Source organism: Podarcis vaucheri, assembly GCF_965113315.1.
Source record: "Podarcis vaucheri genome assembly, chromosome: 2".
In the NCBI taxonomy this organism is placed as follows: Eukaryota; Metazoa; Chordata; class Lepidosauria; order Squamata; family Lacertidae; genus Podarcis; species Podarcis vaucheri.
In genome coordinates this window covers 39,019,060-39,040,493 of record NC_138760.1, presented here as the reverse complement: position 1 = coordinate 39,040,493, position 21,434 = coordinate 39,019,060, and the positions used below count along the sequence as shown (strand labels likewise).

At 46.9% G+C, this 21,434-nt stretch overlaps 1 protein-coding gene across 1 annotated transcript; it reads right to left on the bottom strand.

Moving 5' to 3' along the window:
• Positions 1-10,118: 10,118 nt before the first annotated feature.
• On the bottom strand, positions 10,119-20,923 carry LOC309527194 (melanin-concentrating hormone receptor 1-like). The gene is made up of 2 exons (XM_082213783.1): positions 20,474-20,923; positions 10,119-13,868 (listed from the first exon to the last, which is right to left on the bottom strand). The coding sequence occupies exons 1-2, from the start codon at positions 20,544-20,546 to the stop codon at positions 12,826-12,828; spliced, it is 1,116 nt and encodes a 371-aa protein (XP_082069909.1). The 5' UTR covers positions 20,547-20,923; the 3' UTR covers positions 10,119-12,825.
• Between the last annotated feature and the right edge of the window lie 511 nt (positions 20,924-21,434).

Genomic DNA, 21,434 nt, shown 5'->3' with positions numbered 1-21,434 from the left:
TACTGCACTGAGCAGTTTGGAGAGGGGTACCAATGGGGACAAGTACATGATATATAGCTTTGAAAGCTATATATCACCTGGGAAAGCTGGGGCAGCTCAATCAGTAGATCATGAGGGTTTTAATCTCAGGATCGTGGGTTCAAGCCCCACATTGGGCAAGAGATTTCTGCATTGCAAGGGTTGGACTGGATGGCTGGCCCTCATGGTCCCTTCCAACTCTATGATGCCGCTGGCTTGATCTGATGTGGAAATTGTTGTAATCTATTTTTCATTGATTTTATTATTGTTGTGTGTCTATGTTACGGATGCTGCTGTTTTTAATGATACGGTATTGTTCATTCCATCACTGACTTAGAGGTACATCTATATTATATGTTGGAAGCTGTCTTGTGAGGATTTCAGCTTAAAAGGCAAAGAGAGAGAGAGAGAGAGAGAGAGAGAGAGAGAGAGAGAGAGAGAGAGAAAGGAAGGAAGGAAGGAAGGAAGGAAGGAAGGAAGGAAGGAAGGAAGGAAGGAAGGAGTTTGGATTTGATATCCCGTTTTATCACTACCCGAAGGAATCTCAAAGCGGCTAACATTCTCCTTTCCCTTCCTCCCCCACAACAAACACTCTGCGAGGTGAGTGGGGCTGAGAGACTTCAGAGAAGTGTGACTGGCCCAAGGTCACCCAGCAGCTGCATGTGGAGGAGCGGAGATGCGAACCCGGTTCCCCAGATTACGAGACTACCGCTCTTAACCACTACACTGAGAGAGTCCCAGAACCAGCAGAAAAGTACAATTCAGTCCCAAGTGCCAGGCTTCAGTGAATTCCTATCCTCCCCACCTCCCCTCACGGCAGACAGCCAAGGAAGTAGACAAGAAAGCTCTTATCAAGTCTTTATTCAGTATTCACAGTGAGAGGCTCATGTACACTGCCACGTAGATTAATGGCGTTACTCCAACTGAGTTCCTCCCCTCTCTCTTCCTAGCAACAGCACTTCCCCTTACGGTGGCCGCCAGGGGCTAATTGTCTCTGAGTCCTTTGCTCTTCCACTTTCAATGCACGCCGGATTCAGGAATGCTTTACAGTGATAACGTGTCAGCTGGCTGCTGTAGCTCTGTCTCCCCCTTCTCTTCTCCCAACACCTCCCAACTCTTCTGTTCACCTGTCTCTGAGCTGTGACCTTCCTCAAACCACTGCTGTAATTCGGTACTGGCTTCCTCTTCTCTGGAAGGGAGAAGAGGAGGGGAGGCGGCTTCCACCATTCTTCCTCAGTCCCGTCCCCCTCAGTCCAGTCCCTGACACCAAGGATCCAGTGCTGGGTTACACACACACACACACACACACACACACACACACACACACAGGTTTTGGGATGAATGCTTCCCTCTTACCCCTGCTGTGGCCTAGCTTAGCAACAGTGCTTCTGTGTGTGCTGGTTCCGTGGGTTACCTGAGAGGTGAGGTCCAAGTCCGGTCTGCGGTCGAAGGTGCAGCATGGAGGCAGTCCGTAGTAGATGAAGCTGGGTGCAGGGCAGGGAGACAGGTGAAGTCAGGAACAGGCTTGCAAGCAGGGAGCCAGGGCAGGTCAGGAGCTCAGGCAGGAAAGCAGGACAGGGTTCAGGCAGGAACTAGCAACCAACAATGTTGTTCCAGCAACTTGGGACTGGGGCTGGCTGGCTTTTATCTGCCCCGAGGCATAGGGCGGCCCCAAGCCTCTGGTGACTCGCCTCTCCTGGCCTGGAGGTGAGCACTCCTCCTGTGGGAACTTAGTTCCCTCCACCTCTCTGCCCTGAGCCTCTGCAGCTCAGGAGAGGCTGGAGGGTTCCCGGACCCAGAGGCAACCTCAGCTTCCCCTGACGGGGCTGAGAGTGGAGCACCTGCAGGCAATGGGTCCTCCATCACCTCAGGAGCCAGAGCAGACTCAGCTGATGCCTGCACCTGAGGATCCAGCACAGGTGAGGACCCCTCAGGCTCAAGCCCCAGCTCCGGCTCAGCTGGTTCTGGAGGCGGGGGCTCCTGTGCAGGCTGGGATCCCTCAGGTTCAGCATCCGAGTCCGAATCCCAGGTCATCACACTGTGTTTGTCTATGAAGAGAAACCTGGAGAGAAAAGACCCCAAAACAGCAGTGCAGTGCAGTATCCTATGACTCACCAGAACATCTCTGGCGCACACTGAGCCTTTGTTTCCAAATGTAGCAGGAATAGGAAGAAGACACCACTTTAACCACCGCACTGCACAAGATTAGATGTGGTCCAGCCCAAGCTCAGCATCCCTCGGTTTCAACGCAGAAGAATGGGGCACATGCTTCACTCTCTTTCCATTGAAAACCAGTGAAAGTGCTTAACTATGGCTGGGATGTGCCTATTATTGTTTGCACAATGGCTGCTAAAACGGATTTCTAGGTCTGGACTGGCTGAGTGTCAGAAAGCATCTCCACCTCAGCCAGATAAACGATCAAGTATTAAAAGGTCAAAATGTTACTTTCTTAATTTTAAAATATCTGCAGTATATTAAAAAAAAAAATAGTATAGGGTATTAAAGTAAAAGCTTCCCCCCTGCCATTTCCCCATTATTATGTAAAGTACTGCTGGCTCAGAGTGCATATTTTGTGTGTGTGTGAGTCTTTGATTCACTGCTCAGCATCTCCCGTGGAGAAAGAAGAAGGCCTGTCTCCTGGTTGCATGCACTTCTCCAAGATTTGTCAGAAGAGATAGATGCACTTCCTTCTATTACACGAAAAGGCAGAGAGATAAAAGAACACGGATCCTCGAGCATACGCTCTTCTTTAAATAGACCCAAATGTCTCTCCAAAGACAAACCTAATCCAGACAGACATTATCAGCTGGGTGCAAAGGTGGCTGCCTCCCTGCAGTGTTATTGGTCGGTTGGGTTATTTCTTATATAGCAGGGATGTCCAACCAGTAGATCCCTGGCTGATCCTGGTAGATCGCGTGATCCTTATCAGGTACAAAAAGTTAAGGGGGGAAAGCTAAAAAACTCTGTGCAATACTTTCCAAAAAAGCTCAACAACTCTGGGCAATCCACCCACCCCATGCACACTCCTCCTGTTAGGATTATGATGTTCCGTTCCACTTTAAAACAGATGTATGGCATAGCTGTCAACTTTTCCCTTTTCTTGCGAGGAATCCTATTTGGAATAAGGGACTTTCCCTTTAAAAAAGTGAAACGTTGACAGCTATGATGTGTGGATTGTTGTATGTCACATGTCTGTTTACTTCCAGCACAGCCTGCTGGGAACTTCCATTGTGTATAGCATTTGCTTATGCTGTTTTGCTTGGACACGAAGGGGAGCAGACATGTTTTTCCTTTGTCCTGTTGCTGAATAAAATGCTTATAAATACACTTTACACAGCCTCTGTCTGCCACTTCTGTTGCGAAGAGTTCTTATCTCTGCTGGCTTGCGTGCTCAGTCTCTAAAGGTTTCTGAGGCTTGAGTCGCAGTTTTGTTGCTGTTCTGAGAACCAGAGTTCGCCCGGCTGCCGGCTGGTGGGTTGGAGCCAGCTGGTGGGAGCCTGCCAATTGCCCCCGTCTCACTGGACGCATTCCAACACCTCCTCCCTCCAATGACAATGGGTAGATCACTGCCAGTTTTTTTATACTGAGAGTAGATCACAGTCTCTTGGGAGTTGGACATGCCTGTTATATAGCAATTGGTGGGTTAATGTGCACCCCCTGGGCTTCTGGAGATGGTTACTTTGGGGAAGTGGACCACTAGCTTTGATTGCTCTAACTTCAGATAAGCGGTGGATTTAAAAAACAAGACAAACACCCCCAGACAGAGGAAAGATCAGTCAGTGGGTGACATGAGCATAGGAAGCGTCCTTATACAGTGGTACCTCGGGTTAAGAACTTAATTCGTTCTGGAGGTCCGTTCTTAACCTGAAACTGTTCTTAACCTGAGGCACCACTTTAGCTAATGGGGCCTCCCGCTGCCGCTGTGCGATTTCTGTTCTCATCCTGAAGCAAAGTTCTTAATCTGAGGTACTATTTCTGGGTTAACGGAGTCTGTAACCTGAAGTGTCTGTAACCTGAAGCGTCTGTAACCCGAGGTACCACTGTACTGAGTCTGATCAATGGTTCACCTAGTTCAGTATTGTTGTCACTGACCAGCAGTGATTCTCCAAGGTTTCAGGCAGGAACCTGGGGCTTTTGGAAGGCAATGCATGTACCCCACCACAGCCAAGATGGTCTTAATACCCCTTCAAACATTTCTTCCTATGCCATTGCAATCATGTTTGGAAGCTAGAAACTACATGGGTTGGCTCAACTGTGTTCATCCCACCCAATCATCGCTCTCCCTCGCATCTCAGCAATGGTCAGCTGACAAGCTAGCTCCGCCCACGTGGTTCTGTGTTGCCTCTGTGGTCACATCTGGTGTTCCAGAACCACATGGGAAGAGAGCCAGTTACTCAGGTCCTTCTTAAGCAAGAGTTACTGGGTCAGGAAGGGAGCCAGTTCTCTGAATCAGTAATAGGAGACTCATGCTGCACATCAACAGATGGTACACGTCTTGAGAAAATGGGCACAGAGATTATTAAATAAGTATAGCTGGATGATGCAGTTTTAAGATGCAGTTCCCTGCTGGACTAGACAGACGCATTATCTGCCTCAATACAAAACAAATCAATGCCTCCATCACCAAACCTAAACAACTTTCACTAGCGTGGGGGTTTGCCAATGAATCATTCCCACTTTACCCCTTTCTCTGCCGCTGTGTCTGATTTGGAGTTGCAGCATTCGCTCTTCCTGTGTAATTTGCTCATCCGCACCTTACAGAATTCACAGCAACAGATGACAAAGACCAGCACCTACAGTATCACACTGCTGCATTGAGTCTCAGCTGCTGAATTCTCCCTTATAGTGAGTGACTCAATTAGTGCTCTCTCTTTACAGCGTGTTATTAATGGTGGCCTGACTCCAGCCCTGACACATCATGGGAACTGGTAGTTTCCATTCACAAAACTACAATCCCCAGCACCTTTCATAAACTACGGTTCCCAGGACTCTTTGGAGGACATAATGTGTTTTGAATGCACTTTAAATATATGGTGTAGGTTTGCCTAGAGTGGTTGGTAAAGTAAAGGTAAAGGGACCCCTGACTATTAGGTCCATTTGTGGACGACTCTGGGGTTGCGGTGTTCATCTCGCTTCATTGGCCGAGGGAGCAGCTGTACAGCTTCCGGGTCATGTGGCCAGCATGACTAAGCCGCTTCTGGCAAACCAGAGCAGTGCACGGAAACACCGTTTACCTTCTCGCCAGAGCGGTACCTATTTATCTACTTGCACTTTGACATGCTTTCGAACTGCTAGGTGGGCAGGAGCTCACCCCATTATGGGGATTCGAACTGCCGACCTTCTGATCGGCAAGCCCTAGGCTCTGTGATTTAACCCACAGCGCCACCCGCGTCCCTGGAGTGGTTGGTGCCTGTTGATAATTCTCAGCTCAAAATCCTTGAACCCAGCAGGAAAAACTCAAGAGCTTGCATGTTAAGTAAGGTTTGGCTGCCATAGCAGACCTGCTAGAACTGAATGGTGGGAATGCAATCCTGTTGGTGCATTTGGACCCTTCAGCATTTAGGATTAGCAAATGACTTGGCAGCTCAATTTATTTACAGGACCGCTGTGTTTTGTTTTGCAATTCTGCAAGCAGGGGGTATGAGTGCATATACGCTGTTTTCCTTTACCAAATTAATGATTGCAAAGTGGCTTTTCATTAGCATGTTAGTTATGCGTGGATGTACACAAGTTGGCAAGGGAGCAAGAGGGATGTCAGACTGGCTGGAAGCTTCCCGAGTATGGAAGCAATTGCCCGAGGCAATCTAAGCTACAAACCAAGACCACAGGCATTACATTGTAATCAAACATTGCGGAGACAGTTTATTATAGACTGTACCCCCTAAATGATGGGCGGAGAACAGCTGTGAGTCACAGCGAGTGAGCATTTGAGATCGCTGTGGGTTTGGGGAAAATATGCAGTACAAATTGGATGAACGGACAGATTTGCTGTCTGACTGCCTTCTGGGCACTGAGGATGCGGCTGACATGTTATTGTTACAAAAAAGGGAGAAATACTCTCCTCTGTTCACCTTCTCCCCACCATGTATAGTTTTGTAAACATATTGCATCCTGCTGCAGTCACTAAGTGTAATCTTTTCTCAAAGGAAGTTGGTTCAGGCCTCACTCCCCTCTAATTTTGGTTACCCTTTTCTGCACCTTTTCTAGCACTCCCCTCTGAGACAGGCATTATCACCTGCTCATTGCTGTTGGCCCGGCTGCTGTTAAAAGGCACAGCTTCAAATGCTAGTTTTAAAGTTGGCAACCCTAATGCACAAGATGTCTTCATGTAGTGATACCGGGGGGGGGGGGGTGTCACCACACATGACACCTGTGCACAGTTTGCACACTTTCCCACACTGAGCTTTCTTAGTGCCCGAATCCTCTCAGAAACTCCATTTTTCTCAAAACTAGAATGAGAAGCGCAGCCCCCCCCAAGTGTCTCTATTTTCCAGGGACAGATTTACATAAGCCACCCCAGTTTCTGATTTGATCCTGGAATGCCCCGCTTTAACTTAGGACGCCCCTATTTTCATCAGAAGGTATGGAGTTATGCAACCCCCAAGCAAATGAGAAGTAACTATACAACCTTTAAAAGATATCTGGAGGCAGCCCTGTATAGAGAAGTTTTTTTTAATGTTTAATGTTTTATTATGTTTTTGTGTATGTTGGAAGCCACCTAATATGGCTGAGGCAATCCAGTCAGATGGGTGGGCTATAAATAATAAAATTATTGTTGTTGTTGAGTAGGACATCCCTATTTTCATTGGAGAAATGCTGGAGGATATGGAAGCAGGGAAATGTGGTATTTTATTGCTTATGCTGAGCTTGAGTGGCTACAGATTCTCTCGCTGAAAGCATTTGTGGTCCTGATATCCCCTTTCCCTTTTGTTAGGGGGGGAAATGTACATTCGCTGTAGTAACACAATGCATATCTGATTAGGCACAGTTTTACGTAAGAGCAGTGATTATTTTGATTGGGGCATTATGATGCAGCATTCACGGGAGTCAGCAGCAAGCTTTTCACCTACCATCTGAAATCCACAGTGGGAGGAGGCAAGAAGTAGAAGGATGCCTCTCATTACCAGCCTGCCAGAAGGATGAGTAATATACTTTAGTGTGAATAATGCCCCCAGACCCAGGGAGAAATGGAATATCCATCACACCCAACAAGGAGCTTGTTATTGCTGGCACTGTCAAGAGTTCCCCATCAGTCACAATCTTCAGAAGTGAACGGGGACAGCGTGTTGGCTGCACCCGGAACAAGACTGTAGACACCAGCATAGGGAGGGTTTCAGAACAATAATTCACTCAGGACAGTTAAGCACGAGAGCTGATTGTGGGTTGAAAGAAGTCTGGGCTTCTGCGCCTTTAATAGAGGGACGCTCATCACCAATGTAGGCACTCCTGCTGAAATGCTCATAGATGCATAGAACTGTAGAGTTGGAAGGGACTACAAGGGTCATCGGGACACGGGTGGCGCTGTGGGTTAAACCACAGAGCCTAGGACTTGCCAATCAGAAGGTCACGGTTCGAATCCCTACTACGCGGTGCCTGCCAACCTAGCAGTTCGAAAGCATATCAAAGTGCAAGTAGATAGGTACCGCTCCGGCAGGAAGTTAAACGGCGTTTCCATGCACTGCTCTGGTTTTGCCAGAAGCAGCTTAGTCATGCTGGCCACATGACCTGGAAGCTGTACACTGGCTCCCTCAGCCAATAAATCGAGATGAGTGCCGCAACCCCAGAGTCGGCCATGACTGGACCTAATGGTCAAGGGTCCCTTTACCTTTGCCTTTACAAGGGTCACCTACTGCAACCCTCTGCAACGCAGGAATCTTTTGCCCAACATGGGGCTCAAACCCACGACCCTGAGATCATGAGTCTCATGTTCTACCAGCTGAGCTATCCCAGAATAGAACTTCTGAATCGGGCCAATGGCCCATCAACTTCAGCATCCTGTTCTCACAGGGACCAACCAGATGCCTGTGGGAAGCCCACAAGCAAGACATAACAGCACTACTTCCGCTGTTAAATAGGGGAGAGGCTCTTTACACATCTCTTATTTAAATATACTGTACCCAGATGTTGCTGGACTCATAAATCCTATTAGACTCAGCCAGGACAGCCAACCATCAGAGATGATGGGAGAGGTAGCCCAGGAACATTTGTAGGGCCACGGGTTCACCAGCTCTGGTGTAACTGCTCCATGTCCCACTACCATCTTGGTGAGAATGTCGGGGCAAGGATTTCTCAGTGGTGGCACCTTCACTCTGAAGTGCTCTCCCTCAAGAAGCCCGTCCATCCCCCTTTCCAACACACCTTCAGAAACGCCGTCAAAGCTTTTATTTTAAATATGCTTTCTGAAATGGTTTGATCCTCAGAGTAACTGCCTTATGATGATGCTGTTATGGTGTCTCGGTTATTTTTTAAGTTGATGTTGATGTTGTTGTTTATTAAATTTATATACCATCCTTTATCTAAAGGTCTCAGTACAACATTAGAAGAAACACATTACGAGACATCAATCAATAGCTGATGGTTTTATTTTGGTTCTTCGTGTTTAAATCATGCTTTCTGAGCTAGTTTTTTTCAGGGGGAGGGGTGGCTTTTGTGAGCCTGAAATGTTGCAAATTAATAAATTAATTATAAAATAACCAGGCTATGGGTTGGGAAGTACTTAGGTAGTACCCAATGTACCAAACTTCTTTTCTATTTTAAATGATCGATATGCATTTTTCTTATTTCCTGGAAAACCGTGTCTTGGGTTGCATTGTCAAAAATCGAAGTGTAATGCAGCTTTCGGTACTGGTTTGCTTTTACTTTATTTCTGAGGCAATTTTTCATACATAGCACAATTCTGTAAGAACTGAGAATTGCTTTCTCCAAGGAGGGCTTGATCTCAAACAAACAAACAAACAAACTCTGTTGTATACCCAGGCCTATTGGCAATCTCATCAACAAAGCTGCAAACCGATGATCACTAGGACAGCAAGCTTCAGTAAAGGCTTAATAGCAGAATATAGTTGAACCCCACTTTTAATCAAGTGAGGGATACAACTGGTTCCCAACCAGTCTCTGGCCCTGCTAGGTTGCTGTGGCTGCTGCAGGTGTGTGCCTGGGGACATGAGGACATGACATTAATGTTCCAGTACAACAAATCCATCCCTGCATCCGCAGATCGTTGTTTAACAAGCTGCTTTAGACTTCTGAATCTCTCTCATGGGATTCCTTCACAGCAGTGGAGCAGCGTAATCCACTGCTTATGTTGTCTCTTCTGTGCTTTCTTCATTAAGTGAAAATGCCTCGCAGGCACTGAGTTGAGATGTCGCTAACACCACAGGATGCACCTTTAATTAATGTGTGGCAGTATTCGCAATTTTTGAAAAGCAATCTGTTTCCCCTCAGTTCTGTCTGCATACTTCAGGGTTTTCCTTTCTTTCTTTTTTTGATTTTTGTTGTTGTTGTTGTTGCTGTTGGTAATGTTTGTATGGTTGCAAGAACTCTGGTTCTGTAAAGAGCGACTGAGGAAAGTGTCTTGTCAGTGGTGGCACCCTGGTTGTGGAATGGTCTGCCCAGGGAGGCTTACCTGCCATCTCCCCTGATGCCATTTTAACACCATGCAAAGGCCTTTTATAATTTTCTCAGGCCTTTTACCTCAGTTGTGTTTTATCACGACTTGGTTTATTGTTGCTTGATGCTGTTCCATGTTCTTTTATTGTTTTAGTATTTATTTATTTTTGCGTGTTTTATATTTGTGTGTGTGTTTTTTTATACCTTTTGTAATGCAAGAACACACACCAAAATAGTGAGTAGTGATTCCTTTATGAAAGGGTGTATGAATTCTGTTATCTTGCACTGTGCAGTAAATGTTATTCATGTGTTTTGTAAGCTGCTTTGGCAATTTTATTGAAGGACAGTGTATAAACCCCTCAATATATATTGGGAATAATAATAATAATAATAATAATAATAATAATAATAATAATAATAATGTTTTACTATTTATACCCCGCCCATCTGACTGGGCTTCCCCAGCCACTCTGGGTGGCTTCCAACAAAATATTTAAATACAGTAATGCATCAAAAATTTAAAGCTTCCCTAAACAGGGTGGTTCTGAAAAAGAATTGGGATTTTTGAACAAAGCAGAATTTCTGAATTCCTTTATTCTTCAAACACATGCTCAAAACATAACGTTGCTCATGTAAGCTCCCATTTTCAGCATGTTACATCAGCAAACGACACTTAACAATTTATATTTACATAACTGCACTGTATTTTTCCTGCATTCATCATCTCATTTCTTCCCTCATTTCTGATCAGGCAGGGGAAAAAAGACTGTAGCACAAACCCAAAGGCGTAGGAAGGGGGGTGCGGCCTGCCCCGGGTGTCGTGACTGAGGGGGGTGACAAAATTGCAGGCAAGTGGGCGGCACACCTCGCATCCGGCGGCGGCAGCTCTTCTGACCCAGCAGCAGAGAGCAGCCCTCCTCAGCCATGGTGAGGCAAACCTGACCGCAGGAGCTCTGTTGCCAGGTAATGTCTGACCCGGCTGCAGAGAGTAGAGGAGAGTGAGCAGCAGCTTCCCTGCCCCTCTCCTACCCTGAAATGTGGCGCGTGGGAGGGCACCCTCTGTGCCCCACCCCCCTCAGGATCACCCCCGCACTGGCCAGCGCAGGCATATACTCCACCGCTGCACAAACCATCCAGACAAGAAGAAGAAGAGTTTGGATTTGATATCCTGCTTTATCATTACCCTAAGAAGTCTCAAAGTGGCTAACATTCTCCTTTCCCTTCCTTCCCCACAACAAACACTCTGTGAGGTGAGTGGGGCTGAGAGACTTCAGAGAAGTGTGACTGGCCCAAGGTCACCCAGCAGCTGCATGTGGAGGAGCGAGGAATTGAACCCGGTTCCCCAGAGTACAAGACTACTGCTCTTAACCACTACACCACACTGGCTCCACACAAGCTTTGCCAGAGCTGCTAATGAGTCCTGGATTGAGCCTTAACGATAAACTGTCTGGTTCAGTGTGATGCGACTTATCAGAGCTGCATTTAGCCACCTGAGGTTTGAGAAAAGTTGAGAAAAGGCAATTAAATAGTTCCCAAAACCCTCTTTGAAGTTGCTAGCAAGCAGTAGCTTTTTCTTCACTGCTGACTGCACGATTTAATTGAAAGGGAATAAATTGATGAATGATGGGGAGCATTGGAAAAAGGGACGCCCACCTCTGGCTTCCTGGTTTGCACCTATAGACATGGTTAGGATTGAACTTCCGGTTGGACTAGTTGTCTCCAACATCCTTGTACCTTGTGGTTCTTGGGCATGGGATTGCCACTTTTCCCAACCGGCTGCTGTTTCTGTACTGGCTACTTGACCGGCAGCCACTAGAACCTTATAAAATGAGCTCCTCCACACTGTGAAAAACTTCACCTGCCAATTTCTGAACAATCTCAAGCTCTTTCAAAACACACAGCTCCAGATGCTGGTTGAAAAACTGGCAGTGTTGGTCAGATGCATGCAATCATTCTTTCTGAGTCCACCTCCCCAAAAGACCCCTTTCTCTGTAAGCACTTTTATGCACACCAAATACTGAGGGTTTGTTGTTATTTTTATCGGGTAGACCCCAGCTTGACTTCAAGAAGCTGTTAAACCTTTGCAAAGGAAAGAAAAAGAGCTTAGCTGAGTTTCATCGTCTTTCTACTCATCACAGAACCATAGGTGATGGTTTGGGTTGGGACGATGCAGCGACAGCATAATAGTTACAAAGACAATGAGGGAATTTTGCCAGGAACAATTCTTCAAAGTCGTTCAGGACTGTGACAAAACAAATGGCATCTGTTGAAGCATTTGGGGTCTTGTATCTTTTGACTGTTCAAGGTACAACAGCCCTAATGCTGGCAAGTTATTCATCCCTTCTACACAGAAGTGGCAACACTCCTTTATTAGTATACGCAGCAAAGAGCAGGATTGCCCCACTTTTTGTGGTCAGAAGCTCTGCAGCAGCTGTGTCAAAGGGAGAAACCAAGAGGCTGAGATTTCCCCATAACTGCATCCCCACCACTGTTGAGATTCAGGAGCAGCCTCCAGTGGTCACCTGACTGAATGACTCCTAAGAAGACTCTGAAGTTGAAGCCTGCTGCCATTCACCTGCGCTAGGAATTACTGACAGGCCCTTAATGCCTTTCCTTACTCCATCCTTGGGCAAGCTGTGATCCTTCCTTATGTTCACCCAAGTCTTTCTTGGCACTTCTCCAGACAATGGGCATTGTACGAGGTGCTACAATGCAGGAGATAGGACATTATTTGTTTGTGGTTCATACTGCCATGGACACAGAAAATGAATCTCCACCTGCTTGACTCTTTGCTTAATAATTGGTTATGGCCAGTGTATATTTTTATGCTGGTTATCCTGCGTTAGACAGAAGTTACTCAGCTCCATTGAAGGCAGGAAGTTGTTGTGCTTTCATACTATTTGCATACCCTTGTCCATTTGCTGTTCAACTGATCATTTTGGCTTCATCATCATGCCTTCTTCTGACTCATCCCTAGGTTTCTTGCAAACTGGGGTGGTTGCTTCTGCATACTTTGCAGTTACTGGCAATCTCTCACCAAGTATCAGAGGAAAGTCACCTACACGGAAAGCCTCCATCACCTCCTCAGCTTGCCTAATGACAGTACCGGCCCCAATCAGTCCACCTGCCCACCATCCCTTGCAGCATTGTGAAGGAAAAGCTTTTCGTAGTCTCATAGCTGCAGGACTAACGGAGTCCTCAGTGAACGGCAACCGTCACAGGCAACGAGTGCGGAGAAAAGTCCTCCAGAAACTGAGTCTGCTGGGTGGATTCTGGGGCAAGCTTCAGGCACACGCTGGCTTCTGTTGTGCTGTTGTTGTTGTTGTTGACCCGGAACTGTTCCTTGGCCGGACGAATGGCCACCATGAATTGGCGCTTGAAGGTCTCGCTCAGGGCAATGTAGAGGAAGGGATTGAGGCAACTGTTGGCATAGCCCAAGCTGATGGCAAAGTTGTAGGCATAGAAGAAGGCCACGGAAGGGGTGTCTATGCCGAGATGCACTAGCTGGAGGATGTAGAAGGGCGCCCAGCAAATGAAGAAGGCAGAGCAGATGGCAACTGCCATTCGGGTGACCTTCTTGGTACGTACCCGGAGGCTCCTCTGGGGCAAGGGCACCACAGTGGTAGCCATATGCTGGAGGATCTTAAAGTAGACCACGCAGATGATGAACAGTGGGATGGCAAAAGCCAGCATGAACTGGTAGATGGTGAACCAGTAAATATCAGTCTCCGGGTTGGGAAGCAAAAGGGCACAACGGGCACTCCCATCCTCCAAAGGCATCAGCCCCGCGTACATCCACACTGGGATGATAGTCAGGAGAGAGAGGAGCCACACCAGGCCAATCACTAAGGCTGCCACACACGGCGTCCGGACGTAAGTGGACTTCAGAGGATAGACGGTGGCCAGGTAACGGTCCAAGGTCATGACTGTCAGGATGTTGGTGCTGGTGATCTGGCTGTTGGTGTCCAGGGCGGTGATGATGGTGCATAAAGGAGCTCCAAAATACCAGGCCCCGTTGCCAAGGAGTTGGTGGATGAGGAAAGGCATGCCCAGCAGGAAAAGCAGGTCCACAATGGAGAGGTTGAAGATGAAGATGTCGGGCACTGTCTGTTTGCACCTCAGCTTCTTCTTCTTGATAATGGTGTAGATCACAATGAGGTTCCCGACGATGCCGAGGAAGCAAATGATGCCGAACAAACTCGGCATGATCACATTGGTGTAGGGAGTCGGCCTTTCCACCACTGCCAAAAACAAGCCAGAGAAAGAGAGAGAGAGAGAGAGAGAGAGAATAGTGAATGTCCTACCAGAGATTCACAGAAGACTGGTGTAAATTTATGGACTATTTGAAAAGTAATTGTGATGACCAGATTACGTTTGTAGGTTTGCAAGAAGTTTTGTGAGGTAAATTATTTGAATTATTGCAAAAATGGTTAAAGAGGTGGAATGTGAGTTAAGATAATTAAAGGCAATAGAAATTTAAGAAATGCAGAAGAAATGATAAAAATGGTGGATCATCAGAGGTGCTGATGGAAGTCCAAAAAGATTGTATAAGATGTGAAGTTCTGTGGAATGTATAATAATTGGTATGTTGAAATTAATAAAAATTATATATATATAAAAAGAATAGTGAGTGTCCTTGCACTTTGTAGCCCTCTGAGGCGATATTTGTTTGGACAGCCGGCCTTCTGTTTCCTAACAGGAAGGGCCAATTTGTGAGCTCCATACATTTAAGACCTAAGCTACACGTGTCAGAACAGAAGAGCAGACCCACTTCATCAGACTACAAGTTAATCTAGTCCGCCATCTTGTTTCCCACAACCAGATACCTTTTGGGAAGTCCGCAAGTAGGATGTGAGGGCAATAGTCTCTTCACATTGTTGTTACATGATGTGAAGCTAGCTTGTTAATTCCACGTGACTTCTAAAAATATCGCTGCTCAGTATCTGCACTGTCAAGGACGGCAGGGCTTTGGCACCTAATGTTTCCAAATCGCCTCAGCTCTATTCATGACTCAGGCGGCCGGATGCAAAGGAGGAAGCACTCCTATAGCATTACTAGTTGTGAAGAGGCAATTACAAATGAGTGCAGTTTATTATCTCTTCCCTCCCTCTCCTCCACCAAATCTGTCATGAAAAGACAGCTCTACACAGCTACGAAAGGAGCAGGAACACAGGGAACTCTCTGACACCAAGTCAGACCATTGGTCTATCTTGCTCAATGTTGTCTACTCTAAACTGATGGGCAGCAGCTTTCCAGGATTTCGGACAAGGGTCCCTTCCAGCCATACCTAGAGATGTCAGGGATTGGACCCGGGACCTCAGATGCTCTACTAGTGGGCTACAACTCTGCCATCCTTTCCACATGATCTGGTCATTTACTGAAAATGGAAGCTGTGGTGAGCACCGATGGGATAGGGAATGGACAGTGATGGGGAACCTGTTGCCTTCCAGATGTTGCTGGACTACAACTCCCATCATCCCAAACCATTGGCCGGTGTGGTGTAATGGTCAGAGTGTTGTGCTAGGACCTGGGAGATCAGGGTTCAAATCCCCACTCACTCATGAAGCCAGTCACTTCCTCTCAGCCTAACCTACCTTACCTCACAGGGTTGTTGTGGGGATTAAATGAGGGCGGGGGAGCCATGTATGCTACTCTGAGCTCCTTCGAGAAGAAGGTGAGTTATAGATGCAACAATAAGATGATAAGAAAAGAAAAGAAAAGAAAAGAAAAGAAAAGAAAAGAAAAGAAAAGAAAAGAAAAGATGATAAGATTGGCCATGGTTTCTGATGGAAGCTGGGGATCCAACAATATCAGGAGAGTCACAGGTTCCCCATCCCTGGCATAGAAGGAGATGCTCAAGAAGCAAATTTTATGCAAATAACTGTTGTCAAGGGAGCAGAATCCAGCCTGCAATGGGTATAATGGTGCTTTGGTGACTTCCCTGCCAGGCACTTTGCCAGGAACCTCATTGTGTGGACCTTTCCTTCTTTAGATACCACACAACGTGGAATTTAAAGGTGCAGTCTTTCTCTTCCTAAACATTTCATAGAAAGTGGTTGCCCACTTTTCCACCCTAACAGGGCTCCTGTGTTTTTAACAGTTTCATGATAAACAGAAATTTGATTAGGTTAAGCTTTCCCCAGCATGGAGATGCAGCGATGGGGAAAGCATTGCCTTGCTGAATTTCTTCCAGTCGGAGAGAGAGAGGAAGTTGGCAATTCTAATAGCCTGTTGCCCACCTGCCTTGTGTCAAAGCAGGAAAACCTGAGCGTTTGCTAAAGATTAAGACACTCTGCAAAAGGAAAAAAAGGGGGGAGGAGAGCTCTGTGTTTTATCACTTCTTAGTTTTAAGATGAAGGGGACCAGACAGAGTGTATCTGAGTGATGGACAGGTATTAATTTTTGAATGGATATTTCAAGCTATCCAGATGTTTATATGATGAGTCATCCATCCAAAATGAAACAGTACACCCCCACTTCCCCTTGTAGGCATTTCCCTCCCTTGTCAAATTCAAGGCATAAACAAAAGACAAACATTGGCACAGTTCATTTCTAGGAGGCTTAATTGCCTTCTCAGACTTAATGGGGCCTCGTTTCAGTTGTGCGTGAACTGCAGTCACTCTTTCCCAGCTAGTTATTAATCCAGGGGAAGTGCCCCAGGGCTCATTACTGCAGTTTGATGGTATGATTAACTCTCCAGTCATACCCAACACTGTTTCCTAGCTTTCTTATTGCCTGAAGTCAGGAGGGATTAATTCACAGCCACCTTTTTGTGCTCGGCCCACCCATATTCAATCACCTTCTCACCTACTGGGTGACAGCATAGTTCTGTGGCTCCCCTACCTTGTTTTCCATGAATACCAGAGATTATTGGGAACAGTTCATCAGCTGGAAACCTGAACAACTTCAGGAACACAGCACAAACTGTGCAATATTTGGTCCCAGTCTGGAAGCCCTCGAAATGGAGACTAAGGAAGCAGAGAGATGTTCAAACCTCAGCCGTTCATTTAAGATCTTTCTGCCTGAAGAGCCTGGATTTGCAAAGCAGGTCTAGCTGGAGATATTTTGCAGACACTGAGCAGCAAATACTTTCCTCCTTCCCCAATTCAAGGCACTCAATGCTCAAGGCCAGACAAGTTATTCCGAGATCTTGAGGTTTTCTTTTCTAAGCATTGCGCGAGCTTTGTGAAATAGACATTCTTATACCCATCCTCGCCAAAAAAGAAGACGACTGTCTGGGGGCCACCTATTTAAAATTACACAATAGGAATTCATGCTCCAAGAACGCTTTAAACCTCCTTGACCTGCTCATTGGGACAGGCGCTTCTGTAAGGTAGCCTTATCTTGCTTCCAGTTCAATAAAGGAAAAGAAACCCACAAATGTGAGATGCAGTTCGTAGAATCACACATGTGCTACTTCTCTTGAGAAAACCTGGATCAACTGAAATTCACTCTTCTACATTACAGAGCTTTGGATGTGAGAAATCTGTTTTAAGATGAATCAGAGACATTATACCTCTGAATCCTGGTTTGTAGGGAACAGTAGAAGAGGGCTGTTGCCCTCATGTCGTCTTGTGGTTTTCCAGAGGCCTCTGGTTTCAACAACTGCTAACTTTCTGAATGTGAAGCACTTCTTGAAGGCGCAGAAGCCCTTCCAGGGAACAAGCTACCAAACTTCTGCACTGCTCATGTGTGACAGCTTGATGCAAAAGACACAGAGAGGGTCTTAGGTTTTGCACCCATGACTCTCATCAGATGACACAAGGCAAGGTACATAGTCACTGTAGCTAGTCACCTCATCTTCCCACAGTGCCATCTGGTGTGCAGAGAGAGTGTTTAGCTCAAGGCTGGTGGAGCTGGGCACAGAGTCAAGAGACAGCAGAGGAAACAGCAGCCACATGGTGTAAGAAAATATAGAAACCATACAAAGGAGAAACGGACCTCTGGCATCAGTTTCATGGATAACGTTCCCGCTGTTTACCAGGTCTTGGAAGGAACAGTGCATTGTTATTTGTTTGGGTATAAATCTGTTTTTGTAGAGATCGTATTTTGGGGAGGTTTTCCTTAACGTGTGTAACACAGTTTAAGCATGAATTAAAATATATAGCATTTGAAAAGAAATGTTGTGGTTAGGGGGCTTCTCCCAAGTAGCAGTGGAGGCATTAGGACAAGGGGGGCACTGCCCCACCAAGATCAGTGTGTCTTCAGCCAGCCCCCACCTGCCTGCCTCAGGACAACCAGGCTAGGGAGCAGCCCCAGCTTTCCGCCTTGTCGTTCTTAGTCTCAGTATTGCCTTGGTACGACCCAAGGGGGAGATGAATATGGACAACAGTGGAATCCTTTGGCTCTGCCTATCACTGGTTTTGACTCCATCTCCTGTTGACCTCCCTTCCTTCTGCCCCACCAGTCCTGAGGACCACCTTCCTCCACTGGCGTGTCTGTATATGAAGCTTGACCAGTACCATAGCTTGGGTGGCCAGGGTGTGTGTGTGTGGTCCTGGACGCAGAATCTTGGGGGGCATGCACCCGGTGCACGAGTCCCCTGTGTGAGCACAGAGGGTGTTCTTTACACTCTGCACCCCACTCCCACCCACCACCCCATGCATGGGATGAGGCACACTTGGGGGTCAGAGGTCCGACAGCACTACGCCCCTGAGTACGGCCATTCTTCTGCCACACTCAGTCACTTCCATTGATGGGGTAGGAATGTCTTTACTCCAATCAGTGAGAAGCTGCTTTGCGAAACCGGGCATCAGACTAGCATCTTATAACGAAGTCCAGGTTACATGTGCGTTTTGGATAATGTAGTCTGAACATGAATTAGAAACCCAGTGCTGGAAATGCAATGAGTGCACAGCAACCAGGAGTGTGAACATAGCCTAAGATTTCTTTCTTTTTCCTCAAGTGCCAGCCCTAATATTTAATTGAATTCAACATGGCATACATGGTTTCTCTTCCAGCTCCAAGGCTAGCCTAAGGCATTTTGCTGCCCGTGAAGGAAAGATTCCCACTTTTGCCAACACTCTACCACAAGTCAAGCCAATTGGCCATTGAATTTTACTTCAACTATGGCAACAAGACAGTATCATCTTCAGTATCTGAATACCAGCAGGCTTGCTTAGGCAGTCCAAGTGGTGCCCTGGTCTAAGGTGTGCACACCACTGCTAATCTCTTCTCCTACCAAATCCACACACAACATTTTACCCTGTTATTGCTATCAAGTACCATACATAATCTGTAGCATGAAGCTAAGGATGTTTACTCAGAAGTCAAGTGAAAGTAGGACTTAACATCCAATCTTAAGCAAGCTCAGAAGTTAGTATGGTGGTTTCAATGGGACTTGTTTCCTGGTGAACACAACCTTACCCCCTAGTAAATATATGTCAGATTGCAACCTTTTGCACTCAGCTTACCTATCTTTAAATCAGACACAATATTCAATCCCCACTACAGATAAGATAAGTCACTGGTGCCTTGAGTGTTTGTTGTCAGCAGCAGAGTTAGCAGCAGCAGGAGTAGAAAACTGCATGGGTTTTTAAAACATCACAAACATCTTAAAGCATTATTGAGATTAATATGTGTGAGTCATTCAATTCCTAAACCACTCATTTTTAATAAAACATTTTAAAAATTCATTTTAATGTGAGCTCCTCCACAAAGTGAAAGGGCTTATGGGTTTGCTGTTTTGTTGCAGGTAGTTTATGCGCATATCTGGATCAGTCAGTATGCTTGAGATTTCTTTTGTGAGCAATAAATGAATGGTCTGTGTTGTACAGTCAAAACAAATTACTTTCAGTTGAATGACCTCAGAAGCATTACCTGCTGCATCTTAAAAGAACCTATTGAAAGCAAGCCGGTAAATGGATTAGGAGCCTTTATTATTATGCTGAAAACCTTGCTAATTTTTTCTTAATATGAAACATAGAGGATGGCGTCTACAGCGGAAAGGTTTGGGGGTTGTTTGAAGGGAGTAATCCAGGACATGAATGCTTTTCATTAAGACTGTTTCCTGTTAGTCTGCAAGGAGCTATTATTGCTCTCCATGTGTTCAGCGGAGACACAAACCCTCCGAAGCCGTAAAAAGAGGTGGCACTCCATGCTCCCCCCCCCCACGTTATTCCATTCACACCAGGGGTAGCCTATGTGGTGCCCTCCACATGTTGCTGGATTAAACATCCCTTCGGCCCCAGCCTATGCTGCTCAGCCATATCCCATTAACTTAGAGAAGGGAATGTTGCCAACATCAGGGGCAGCTAACCTCTGCCACCCCCCATATGTTGCTAAAGTACAACTCTCCCCAGCATGGCCAATAGTGATGGGAGTTGTGGTCCAACCACATCTGGATGATCTCCACCCCCCCCCCCCCGTTGAGGCACTTCTGCAGGGGCAAATACTGCGCCCTCGGGAACAAAAAGACCAAGAAGCACACCGGGGGAGTTGTCCGCCGCCTCTGGTGCTGAAGCGAAGCCATTTCCCCAACCTGTTGCACTTTCTAAAGTACTGTAGGGGTGAAGCGAGGCAAGGAGTGGGCGGCTCAGGCAGCGCAGACATCATTCCTAAAAGTGAGGCTCTAAACCCCACGATCCATTCTGTAAGACAAGCTTTGATAGTGACTCGCTTCCATTTTTATTTATCTGTTTTGCCTTAAAAAAAAGCGCACAGCCATCATTACCAAAGCCACTAAATGGGAAAGAACCGGAGAGCAGCGAGATGCTGGATTTGGACAGGTTTTGAACAGGCAAGAGAACCAATTTGGTTTTTGCTACCTGTCCCTGCAACAAGAAGGGGGGGAAACCTTTCTCAAGAAAAGTTATCCAGCTTGAAACCTCCACCATCCTTGACTTACTTGATCTGTTCCTGGCGGGGAAGTCAGAAGAATTCATTGGGAAGGAGGCTCCGGAGCAGTTCTCTACGGCCATTTCTTCCCCCAAGAGGACAACCCAACACCTGCCCGCTTCCTTGATGGGCTTTGCTGGTGTCTGCTGGTGTTTTTTCAAGCCTCCAACATCGCCCTCTGACCACTTTGAGCCACGGCTCAGCGGAGCCACCTGGACGCCTGGCCACTTCCTTCTGCAGAGCGAGCTCGCTTTTGGGGGGCGAAGTAACTTGGGAGAAGTTGGGGGGGTGTGGAAATAGACGAGCCGATCTTCCGATCGCAGAGGAATCTGCGGGCGACTTGTCTGGATGCTTGCAGAGCCGGAGACGGTCTGCGCGCCTGGCGATCGGAGCGGAGCCTGCGTTTTAAGAAGTCAAGCCGGAGCCTGCGTTTAAGGAGGCGGGCGCACGTGTGCGCGCGTGTATGTTGGGGCGGCATCTAGCTGCCTCCGCAGAGGCTGAATCGCAGGCTGCAGCCGGCAGGGAAGAAGCCAGATTGGTGCGCGCGCGCGCGCGCGCACACACACACACACACACACACACACACACACACACACACACACAGGATCCTTAAGCGCTTTCCAAGGTACCCGGTCTAGCGATGCTGCCTCCCTCCATCTGATGACTGACATCAACTGACAGCTGACTGCATCCGATGCGCCAATGGGGCTGGGGGGAAGGCAGCGGGTGGACGCAAAGGGGGTGGGGGCTCAGCTGGCAGGAGATTGTGTCCTGAAGAAGAAGAAGAACAACAACAACAACAATTTATTTATACCCCGCCCATCTGGCTGGGCTTCCCCAGCCACTCTGGGCGGCTTCCCAAAAAATATTAAAATACTGTAATACATCAAACATTAAAAACTTCCCTAAACAGGGCTGCCTTCAGATGTCTTCTAAAAGTCTGGTAGTTGTTGTTCTTTTTGACATCTGGT

Coding starts and splice junctions, on each gene's coding strand:
- LOC309527194 (XM_082213783.1), bottom strand. CDS start 20,546: ATGGCCGTAGAGAACTGCTCCGGAGCCTCCTTCCCAATGAATTCTTCT. Junction 13,869..20,473: donor CCCCGCCAGGAACAGATCAA/GTAAGTCAAGGA, acceptor TGTTTTTGGCAG/TGGTGGAAAGGCCGACTCCC.